The sequence below is a fragment of the Colobus angolensis genome, unplaced genomic scaffold (genome assembly GCF_000951035.1).
Source record: "Colobus angolensis palliatus isolate OR3802 unplaced genomic scaffold, Cang.pa_1.0 Scaffold26, whole genome shotgun sequence".
NCBI classification, from domain to species: Eukaryota; Metazoa; Chordata; class Mammalia; order Primates; family Cercopithecidae; genus Colobus; species Colobus angolensis.
Window position 1 is genome coordinate 2904014 of NW_012115821.1, and position 12257 is coordinate 2916270.

A 12257-nucleotide genomic window follows, 5' to 3' on the forward strand; every position below is an offset into this window, starting at 1 on the left:
AACATTATGCACGGCATAAGACTTACCTAATTAAGCGTAAGTAATTAAGATTATAATTACAGGGCAAGGCTTTAAAGCCCACGGGAGCCCGACAGCAGTCAGCCCCGCCCCTCCCTGCCGGCTCAGTTCCTGGTCTCGCCCCTCCCCGCTTCGCCGGTCCCGCCCTTACCCGCTTCGCCGGCCCCACCCCTCCCCACTTTGCCGGTCCCACTCCTCCCCGCCCCGCCGCGCAGGGGCACCTGGGAAGAGGCGGAGAACAATATGGCGGATGGCGAGGAGCCGTAAGTACCGGGGCTCTGCAGACGCGCAGGGCTGGGCTGGGTTGTGAGAGAGCGCGGCGGTGGGCGGTTGCCGCCGCCACCCGGGATACCCTCACCCCCCGTCCCGTCCCCTCGCCCCCCTCCCCTCGCGGCGCCCAGTGTGTAGCGCGATGCTGACCCTTCTTTTATTCTCTCTTTTAGGGAGAAGAAAAGAAGGAGAATAGAGGAGCTGCTGGCTGAGAAGTTAGTGCTGCCGGGAGGCCGGGGCCCTCTCCGGGGACCCCCGCCTCCCCCCGACCCCAGGCCTAGGGGACCAGCCGCAGCGGGCCCGGGGGGCTGGGAGGGGGACACCCGGAGCGCAGGCCGCGCGGCCTCATCCCCTGATCCCCGTCCCGCAACCCCGGGGGCCTGGCGGGCCGCTCCCGGTCTCTGCCCGGTGCGGGCATCGGGGCCAGGCTGCACTGCCCCAGCTCCTGCAGGGGCCCTCCGGGGTGCCTGACGTAAAGATTTTGAGGAAGGACCCTTGTGCACTCCTCTTCCTCCATCCCAAATTGTCAGAGCCGTGACCCTGTGAAAGGGCAATCTACCTTAAACACACAGGAAAAGGACACGAGACCGTTTTGTGCCCTTTTGCAAACACTGAGACAGTAGTACTAATTGCAAACTTTTAATGATAACTCTACATGGCAGATATTGTACTAAGCACTCCAGTCATTTTGGCAAAATAATTGACTCTTAAAAGAGGTTGTTGACTTCAAACAGCCTATTTTTCCCTTTTACTACACACCCTATTTCTTATCAGATGCTTAGTTCTATGCTGGTGAGACAGATTTAATCGAAGTGTTTTCTAACCTGGCCAGCGCCACAAAATTTACTCCCCTCCCTGGGCGGGGAAAAAATACTCTTGTATTGGTTATGGTGAGTTTGTAATTTTCGTGCCAGTTCCCAGGTCTTTATGTATGTCCCTCAGACAGTTGAATTTCAGCTGCAAGAGGACTGGGATGACAAACTTAATTTCACATTCTTTCCCTCCCACTTTTGCGTGAAATCACAATTAAACATTGCTTACCATATCCCATGTACTGTACTGAGTCTGCTATGTGATTCTCTCTCCTCATGGCCGAAGGAAGTAGCTATGAACGGCCTACAGATGAGGTTTATGGCTATGAGTAATCTGCTCAAGGTCACAGTGCTGTTGATTGTGGAACCCAACACAGCTCTGACATCAAACCTATGGTTTTTATTGCTAGGCAATACTTCTTGGTCCCTTTTGTAAAAATTGGGTATTACTAATATATTTGACGGTAGAAACTGTGGGGTTATAGGAAATTAGAAAATTAAAAATAACCACAGCCAAACGTGAATCTTACACGAAGTATAAAATAGATGCATTTTGTAGAGGAGTCCCACCTTATTCTGTTGTATGTTCTAAAAGGTTTCTAGATGCCTATCTGTGGCGTAATTGTAACCTAAAACTTTGTGTTTAGTGGCAAGAAAAGCCGCCTCACAGTATTAAGAGATTCTTTAATAAATTAGGACTTCTGCCAGGTGCGGTGGCCTCATGCCTGTAATCCCAGCACTTTGGGAGGCCGAGGTGGACGGATTGCTTGAGCTCAGGAGTTCCAGACCAGCTTGGGCAACATGGCGAAACCTGTCTGTACTGAGAATACAAAAATTAGCTGGGTATGGTGGCACGTACCTGTAGGCCCAGCTACTTGGGAGGCTGAGACAGGAGAATCGCTTGAGCCCAGGCGGGCAAGGCTGCAGTGAGCTGCAATCATGCCACTGCACTCCAGCCTGGGCAACACAGTGAGACTCTGTCTCAAAAAAAAACAGAAAAAAAAAAAAACACCTCTATTTCTGAGAAAAGTGTGCGAAAATTCCTCGCATCAAAATGATTTTTATATTATACCTTTGAAAAGGACACATAAATATTAAATTTGCATCAGACACATAAGCATCAAAATTCTGAAAGTGTGACTTTTTTTCTCTGTTGTATCTCATATTTCCTCATGGCAAGTGTGTTGAAGCAACAGATTGAGGAAGTTTGCAGTGATTTTTTTTGTAAATACCAAATGTAGAGAAGTCAATTTCTCACATAGACCAATATCCTAAGTTGGACCTTGGATTTCTTTAGGAAACCAAAAACATGTAGACTGATTTATTTCATCCATTGGGTGAAATAAAAATAGAAACATGCAGTTCTTAACTTTAAATGAATTGTATAATAGGCAAGAAAAAATTTCAAAGCATAAACATAATCACGTTGAATATTTCCCTTTTTATTTGAGCAGGTCTGGTGTGGTTACCTTTTCATTTGGGGATACCATAATAATTGTAGGTGTGCTTTTTTTCATACTGATCTTTGCAGCTGAATTTACTGTGTTCTGTGCAGAATGGCTGTTGATGGTGGGTGTGGGGACACTGGAGACTGGGAAGGTCGCTGGAACCATGTAAAGAAGTTCCTCGAGCGATCTGGACCCTTCACACACCCTGATTTCGAACCGAGCACTGAAGTGAGAAACGTTTATTTTTAAATAACCGCTCTAATAGTTTTATGTTTCAAAACTAATAGAATGCTTCCTTTTTAATTTGCTCTTACAATGAAAATACTAATAAAATTGTTTTGTGAAACTAAATTTTTCTTAAAATATGAAATTGAATATTCACAACTGATTTTGTTTTGAGTGACTATTTGAGTCTTCACATTTCTCATGTAATATAACTTGAAAATTTTCGTGAGAAAAATAACTTTATGACCTCGTGTAAAAATTTAAAATTTTGGTTTAAAATGCTTTCTGAAACATACTCCCCTTTTGTAGTGCTACTGTGAGAAATTAATTTTGATAGGAATATAGATGTGCTTATTTAAATTTTGGAATTTAGTTGGAATGAACGTCTTAGCTTTGAGTATAATTAATTGCATGTTAAGAATTATGTGAGTACTAAATAATAGAGGCATAGAATTTTGGACTGATAGTGTCTTAAGGCAAGTGTTCAGTTATATGTGACTTATTTTTTTATTACAGGGTAGGGAAAAGTACTCTATAGCACATCTTTATGTCCTTTTGTATTTATAAAAAGATAATATTTTAAAATAGAAATATTGTGTTACTCCTATAAAATAACATGCAAACTCTTGGTTTGGCCCAGTGTCTCATCTGAATAACTTTCTCCTTTAATGCTGGGCAGAACTGAAAGCATTACAAATAAAAGAAGAAGAAAAAAAGATTTGAAAGTATTAATTCTGTCTTTCTTTGGATAATACACCATATTTTCTTGTGCTTCTAAATTTTTTTTTTTTTTGCCTGATAATTTAAGATTATTGCTTCTGTTAAATGACTGTATTTCTGCTGATGAGGAATTGTCTATCTCATGTTTTGTGAGTTTTGCTCACTTTATTCAAAAGAAGATGTTGGCCAGGTAAGGTGTCTCATGCCTGTAATCCCAGCACTTTGGGAAGCCAAGGCGGGAAGATCACTTGAGCCCAAGAGTTCCAGACCACCCTGGACAACATAGAGAGAACCCATCTCTAAAAAAAAAAAAAAATTAGCTGGCCATGATGATACGTGTCTTTGGTTTCAGCTACTCAGGAGGCTGAGGTGGGAGGATTGCTTGACTGCATCTGGAGGTGGAGGCTGCACGGAGCTCTGATCATGCCACAGCGCTCCAGCCTGGGTGACACCGTGAGACCCTGTCTCATAAAGAAAAAAAAAACCAGCCGTTACTCTCCCCGTGCCCCCCCACCTGATGGAGTTTTGCTCTTGTTACCCAGGCTGGAATGCAATGGCACGATCTCGGCTCATGGTAACTTCTGCCTCCCAGGATCAAGTGATTCTCCTGCCTCAGCCTCCCGAGTAGCTGGGATTACAGGTGCCCACCATCACACCTAGCTAATTTTCTATATTTTTAGTAGAGACGGGTTTCACCATGTTGGCCAGGCTGGTCTTTCCTGACCTCAGGTGATCCGCCCACCTTGACCTCCCGAAGGGCTGGGATTACAGGTATGAGCCACAGTGCCCAGCCCTGTTACTCTTTTTACCTTATTGTTTTAGTCCTGGGGCAATGCTTGATCCTCTGTTTCTTAAATTTTTAAACTTTTATATTTTTGGGAAGTCAGTTAAATAACTGAATTTGATGTTCTGTATCCCTTTTCAAAATTTAAAAAACAAACTAGAGATAGTTTTCCTTGTAAAAAATAGCCTTTTAATTTCATACAATAAAAGGCAGTTTAAAAACATTAACGGCTGGACACAGTGGCTCTTGCCTGTAATCCCAGCACTTTGGGAGGCCGAGGTGGGTGGATCACTTGAGGTCAGGAGTTCGAGACCAGCCTGGGCAACATGGTGAAACCCCATCTCTACTAAAAATACAAAAATTAGCCAGGCATGGTAGTGCATGCCTGTAATCCCAGCTACTCGAGAAGCTGAGGCAGGAGAATCACCTGAATCTGGGAGGTGGAGGTTGCAGTGAGCCGAGATCATATCACTGCACTCCAGCCTGTGAGCTCCGTCTCAAAAAAAAAAAAATTAACGTTGAAACTTCTGAAATCATTAGTTTTAGAATTCCTGGTTCGATAGAATTCATAAATTTCAAATAATTGATCAAATACAAAGTCTGCTCTTTTTCCTAATTGCATTTTTTCATGGAAACATCAGAAACCATTTTAAAGTTTGTTGCTTTATTTATAGTCCTTGTGGTTATCACCCAGCTTTTAATATGCCTTTCCATTCTTTACAGTCTCTCCAGTTCTTGTTAGATACATGTAAAGTTCTAGTCATTGGAGCTGGCGGCTTAGGATGTGAGCTCCTGAAAAATCTGGTAATATATATATATATAAATACATATTTTTTCTTCTTTGTGATAAGTAAACCTTACTTATCTGTCATACTAGGAAATTTCTTGTGATTATTAACCTTTACTCTTGAGCCTTTGTTAGATAAGTTTAGCATGTCAAATTCCAAACAATAATTAAAATGGTAGAACTTTGGAACTTTTTAAATTCTAAAGCTCTCACCTATAAAGTTATTGATAAAATTTCATACTTCCATTTTTTTCTCTGATCTTTAACAAACAAATTTTGGTTCTTCCTGTGGCAAAATGTTCCTAACTTCAGTGAAGTAAATAATAAAACTGGTAATTCATATTTTAATGTATAGTTTCAAATAATTTATTATTTCTTTTCCTTCCCCAAATAACCCAGCTAGGCGGGTAAGGCATTGCCCAATTTTATATAGAGGGAGACATTGAGGTTTAGAAATGCTGACTTACTTGCTGAAGGTTTTCTGGATTATAGCTATGTGCCTGGAATTGAATCCAGGTCATCAGTTCTTAGTTAACTGTTCTTTTTCAGTGAACCATTAGTTCATTATATGACCTAATAAGACAATTGTGGACACCTAAGATTTGGGAAAGCTAAACCTTTACTGAACTTATTTCCATATATTTGGAAATAAATTAAGTATACAATTTGATTTAATTAATTGGTTTCCTTGACTTTTTCTAATCACAAAATAACTTTTCATAAATCTTCATGAGTTTATTTAACACAAATGAGTAGAGGCAGAATTGGTTTAGAGTTGTATGCTAGGCTTCTCATTGCTCAGTGTTGAAAAGTGGAAATGCTGGAATAGACTCTTTAGAACATAAAGCAGGTCACAGCCAGATGGAGGACCCTAATAATTGGCCAAGGGGGTTAAAGTTTAAATATAAACATAGCCACATTAGTTTTATTAAGAAACACTAATGTCACTTGAGTGAAGTTGTAAAAATTTAAATATACTTCACTGTATTTAATGCCTTGCTGGGTTCTTTGGGGATTATATGTCATCATGGTCTCTGTCTTCAATGAATCTGAAGTTACTGGGGAGATAAATCTCACATGAAATGAATAGCAGTCTGTATGATATACTCTGTGGTGGGATGCCAAAATGACAGTACCATATCAAACATAAATACTCTAGCAGTGTGACAATCAAAGACTTATAGAAGGAAAGGGTTTATGGAGGATGGGCATTGGTTTTTGTTAGGTATTATAAATGTACAAGTTTCCTAAAGCTTATTAAATTTTGAAGCCATTATTTGCAAATGTGATATTTACTAATTTTAAGTGTAAAATAATTGAAGATTAGATCTGAAGATTAGTCACCAAGCAACTTTAAGGAGTGGCCCTGTTCTTTATTACATTATAGTAATCTTTTACACAAAAGAAGAAAACGAAGGGTTTTCAATTTTACTCCTTGTTTTGCTTATTTAATTCATTGTAAGCCCCCTAAAGGCTCATTCTAACGAAAAAGAACATGATATTAGGCCAGGCACGGTGGCACACACCTGTAATCTGAGCACTTTGGGAGGCCGAGGCAGGCGTATCACAAGGTCAGGAGATTGAGACCATCCTGGCTAACACAGTGAAACCCTGTCTCTACTAAAAACTACAAAAAAAAAAAAAAAAAAAAATTAGCTGAGCTTGGTGGCAGGCGCCTGTAGTCCCAGCTCCTCGGGAGGCTGAAGCGAGAGAATGGCGTGAACCCGGGAGGCAGAGCTTGTAGTGAGCCCAGATCATACTGCTGCACTGCAGCCTGGGCGACAGAGTGAGACTGTGTCTCAATAATAATAATAATAATAATAATAATAATAATAATGGTTGAGCACATATTTATTGAGCCTCCTCCCCCATATGCCAAGCACCATTTTAGATGCTGAAGATACAGCATTGAACAAATAGAGATGTTTGCATTGGTGGGGCTCACATTTTAGTTGAATGAAAAAGTAAGTATATAGTATGTCAAATGGTGTGAAGGGAAAAGGTTTACAAAAAGGTGTTGTTTGAGTACAAAGGTGAGCAAATGAGTCATACAGATACCTGTAGGAAGAATATTCTAGTTAGAGAGAATAGCAGGTACAAAGCTATGAAGTGGAGCACTCCTGTTTGTTCAAGGACTGCAAGATGGCTATCATAGCTAGAGCAGAAGTGGGTTGGGGGAGCATTTTTGGAGACCATATCAGAGAGATAATGGGAAATAGAGGAGCTTGGAGTGGATATCGCAAAAGACGTTGGGGGTTTTTGTAAGTGCTCTGGCTTTTACTCTGAGTCATGAAGTCATTGGAGAGATTTATGCAATGAGAGACTTGACTGACTTTTCACCTAGATCACTGAGGCTGATGCATTGAGAATAGACTAAGGGAAGAGCAGGGAGGGGGAAGAAACAGACTAATTAGAAGATTATTACAGTTCTCTAGACAAGAGACAATGTGACTTAGAACAGGATGGTAGCATTGGAGGTGGTGACAGGTGGTCAGATTATGGATTATTTTGAAGATGGAATCAACAGGATTAACTGATGGATTGGTGGTGTGCTGTGAGAGAAAGAGAGGAATCAAGGATGATACAACAAAGTTTTTGCTCTGGGGGCAGGCACCTGGAAAGATGGAGTTACTGCAATGAGGAAGATTTGGAAAAGAACAGATTTGGTTGTTGTGGTGAGCAAGAGTGATCAAGTTTGGTTTTGGAAACTGTTAAGTCTGAGATGTCTGCTAGATGGTCTATATCTTATAAGATCATCTGAGATCACCAGAACAAAGCACAAGTCTCCAAATTCTAGCCAGTAAAGTAGGAGGAAAACTGAATGAACTGGAAAGCAATTTTTAAAAAGTGTTCAAATTCTCGTGAGTGTGGTGACCAAATGAAGAACATGTTTTAGGGTGGAGGAAGTGACCCACCCCACCTAATACCTCAGAAAGGTAAGGTCAGATAGACAGAATTGGTCATTGGAGTTAGCAACACGGAGGTTATTGGTGACCTTGACAAGTACAGTTTCTGTGGAGTGGTTGGGGCTAAAGTTTGAGAACAGTCAGGACTTTGAAAGCACAAATATGGATAAGTCTTAGAGATCTCTTGGTATATAAAGGGGTACAGAAAAATGGGGAAATTATTGCCAAGTTATTTGATCATCTAAGTAAACTGACCAAGACCAGAAAATTAATTAGTTATTGAGACTTATTTTTTTCAGTTTTTTTGCATCTGCTGGTAAATTTGAATGTGGTTGTAGGGTTAGAATGCATGGCATTATTATTGAAACCTAACTGGTTTTTTGTTTTTTGCCTTTCCCTGCTTTTTAAATTGCTTGCTCTTGACTCAGTGTCTTTTAAGATATTCCTTTTACATATACAGTCTACCTATGTGTGTGTTTTTATATGTCTTATAATAGTTACCATTTCTGAATTGTGGCATGCTTAATGTTAAGTTAACTAAGATAAAGCTTGTAGGAATTGCTTTTAACAATTATTTTGAAAAAATAATAGCAAGCATAGTAAAATTAAAGTATCCATCAATAGCAGTGAAGCAACAAATTTTACAGATGTGTTTATGGAATTATATATATATGTAAAATAGTTTTAATCTGTATAAATTTTGAGTTGTTCTCTTTTGGTTATAGATTATTTGAAACTGAGTGATTGTACACTTCTGACCTGTTCAAGAACTCTGAATTTTATATACCTGGCAAGACTCTTTTTCAGCCATTGAATACAATTACACAGAATTTATTACTGGGAATTTGTAGACTTAAGACTACATTGAAAACAAATATTAACATTTTTAAATGTGAGGCAACTTCTGCTTAATTGGATTGTTTTTATTCCCACAGGCCTTGTCTGGTTTTAGACAGATTCATGTTATAGATATGGACACTATAGATGTTTCCAATCTAAATAGGCAGTTTTTATTTAGGTAAGTTTTAATATCTTAGTGGTTTTCTTTTGTTAAGCTCTGATAATCATTTGAACTTGTACATTGCAGTTTAATAATTTTTAAAAATGACTGAGAGGATAATACTAATTTTATTTTTAAAAAAACAAAACTACCACTCCCATTTTAGGTAAAGTTTTGTAAGAAAATTTCGGGCATCTTGGTGATAGTAGTTATGCAAACAAATACATGTTTTTGTTTTTTCAAAGAAGTCTCCTTCTAAAGGTTTATGTGATTTTTGGGAATATCCTCAGGTTAACTGCTCTGAAGAAAGGAAAGAACGGTAGCTCTTCCTCTAGTTGATGTCAGAAGAGAATACTGGCTGGAGTATTAGGCCCTAGTGAGAGATTGGCGGGGATTTGTGAGCCAAGGTTTGAATGGTGACTAGAGCAATAAAGTTGGGAAAGAGTTTGAGGTTTTCCTACAAGGGGAAAGAAAATGGAAAGTTGAGGAGAGAAAAACCAGAACCAGTTGGAGTGAAACAAAGAGGGAGGGTTACCTTAGGCTTATATGGAATATAGAGAACATCAAGGAGTGGTTTGTTAAAGATGAGTTTAAGAACATAAGTAGAGGCCAGGCATGGTCACTTTTGCCTGTAATCCCAACACTGGGAGGCTGAGGTAAGAGGATTGCTTGAGCCCAAGAGGCAACAAAGGGAGACTTTGTCTCTACAAAAAAATAAAAAAATTAGCCAGGTGTGGTGTTGTGCCCCTGTGGTCCCAGCTGCATGGGAAGCTGAGGTGGGAGGATCGTTTGACCCCAGGATCTCGAGGCTGCAGTGACCTGTGTTCATGCCACTGTAGTCCAGTCTGGGCAACAAAGCAAGACCCCATCTCAATCAATCAATCAATCAATCAATCAATCAATCAATCAATAAAACCCGAAAAACAAAAACTGAAGTAGGCCATGTATCCAGACATGAAGAAATGTTCATTCATGAATTTAGTATGTAATATTGAGGGGGTTTGAGTAGCTTAGGTAAAAGCGTGTATCTGTTAGTCAAAGGATACAGATACATAGAGATAAGGACTTTTATTTTCTCTCTCTAGTTAGTAAGGTAAGTTTGCATCTGTTACTGACAGTGCTCAAATTGTTCTGGGTATATAGGATAAAGTTGAGCTAGCAAAAAAGGTAACATTAAATTTTTGGATACGCATAAAACCTCTACATTATCTTTGTGGAAGATCTTAATGAGACTGAAGTATGGATTAAAATAAGTCAAGTTAATGAAGTGTAATTGCAGTGTGACCATTATGTTTAACTCTTAAGCTTTATTTTTTGTTTGTTTCTTAACCCTTGAAATTTTCCTTCTCTATAGCAAAGCTTGTGGGCTCTGTCCAGCTTGTCAAATTTTGAGTTGTGAATGCTCTGAAAAAGATACCACTGAATTGATTGGTTGCTGATACAGACCATACCCTTTAATTTGTGGCTAAAATGGTTGAAGATGGTAATAATGATATGTAGCAAGTACTTCTAAACTATCCATATTATTCCATTTAATCTCAACAGCCTCAGGGTAGATTCTTGTGTTCAACATTGAATAATTTGGGCAGAGTGTCCTGCAAGGATGATGTGTGTGAAAGGCCATTTTATTGAGGTGGAGCAATCTGATCGCTTCATCCTGGAATGCTAAATTAACAAATAGTTCCCAGAAACCATCTAGGAGTTCTTTTGTTTGGGATCTGCTACAAAAGCACATAGAATATATTACTTAAAATAATCTTAGAAGTCTGCTTTATCCCTTTTACATACCTAAGGAGCTTTCTGTGTGCAGAGCCATTGAATGCAATACTGAAATTAAGTTCTTTGATTTATGACAGGGCCTTTTCTATGTAAGTTAGTACAAAGTGAGGATAAAACATTTACCAAAAGTTTTGAATCAAAAAAGAACAGTGCTTTAATGGAGAGAAGAAAAATTGGCCTGGCACGGTGGCTTATGCCTGTAAGCACAGCACATTGGGAGACTGAGGTGGGTGGATCACTTGAGGTCAGAAGTTGGAGACCAGCCTGGCCAACATGGTGAAATCCCATGTCTGCTAAAAATACAAAAATTAGCCAGGCGTAGTGGCTCATGCCCTTAGTCCCAGCTATACTCTGAAGGCTGAGACAGGAGATTTGCTTGAACCTGGGAGGCACAGGTTGCAGTGAGCCGAGATTGCGCCACTGCACTCCAGCCTGGGCAACAGAGCGAGACGATGTCTCAAAAAAAAGAAAAATTGACATGCAAAAGTATTTTTCTTTGAAATTCCAGATTTTTTTTCTAATAAGCACACGATTTATTATTTTCATTTATTTTAAAAGTATTTACTCTGTGCTAGATATGAAGGAATATGAAGAGAGTAAGAACATGGTCCCTTTCATCCAAATAATAGTCTGGTGGGTATGATAGACGTGTATATAACATAACAAACAAATATGTTATGAAAAAAGTAATAATCTTATTATATACGTGGAGTGATTGAGGAGAATATGGAAATATTAGGAAAGAAAATACCATTTGTATAGAACTTAGAGGAGGAAGTTCATATCCTTTCCTATCCATATGTGTGGTTATTGTTTAAGAGTGACCTTTTGAGGCTTTATATTTTCAGCTTCTTTGATATAATAGTAACATTTGCAATTTTATCTGACACTTTTGGAATTATTCTTTCTTTAAAAACATGGTACTGGGCGTGGTTTCTCACGCCTGTAATCCCAGCACTTTGGGAGGCTGGGGCGGGCGGATCACCTAAGATCAGGAGTTCGAGACCAGCCTGACCAACATGGCTAAACACTGTCTGTACTAAAAATACAAAAACTAGCTGGGCGTGGTGGCAGGCGCCTGTAATCTCAGCTACCTGGAGGCTGAGGCATGAGAATTGCTTGAACCTGGGAGGTGGAGGTTGCAGTGAACTGAGATCGTGCCACTGCACTCCAGCCTGGGCAACAGAGTGAGACTCCATCTCAAAAAGAAAAAAATATGGTTACAACTTCTTTTTTTTTTTCCCATGTTATATAGGGTTCAGTGAGATGTTTTTTTTCATGTAGCTTCTTAGGGGACACAAAATTTGCTGCTTAATCAGCACACACAGGAAGAAGGGGATAAATGAAGGTTCTTGCATCCCAAGGATGAATCTTATTGTGTATATTTCAGCCAAGACCTGCGGAGTAACACCATAAGGTTCTGAGCTCTAAGAGTGGGATAATTTTTTACAGTGGAAAGTGGCCAGGAATCATAGCATTATTATGCTTTATCTGGGAGGAAGGACACT

At 39.6% G+C, this 12257-nt stretch overlaps 1 protein-coding gene across 3 annotated transcripts in view; it reads left to right on the plus strand.

Moving 5' to 3' along the window:
• Nucleotides 1-212: 212 nt before the first annotated feature.
• UBA3 (ubiquitin-like modifier activating enzyme 3) overlaps nt 213-12257 on the plus strand; it is a 26918-nt gene continuing 14873 nt past the window's right edge. The window contains exons 1-5 of one of the 3 annotated variants that reach the window (XM_011947160.1): nt 213-281; nt 462-503; nt 2656-2776; nt 5001-5081; nt 8906-8988. In XM_011947160.1, the coding sequence (XP_011802550.1) occupies nt 262-281; nt 462-503; nt 2656-2776; nt 5001-5081; nt 8906-8988 (347 nt within the window). In that variant the 5' untranslated portion in view covers nt 213-261. The remainder of the gene's footprint in view (nt 282-461; nt 504-2655; nt 2777-5000; nt 5082-8905; nt 8989-12257) is intronic. The other 2 variants (XM_011947161.1, XM_011947162.1) reach the window with 2 other exon arrangements.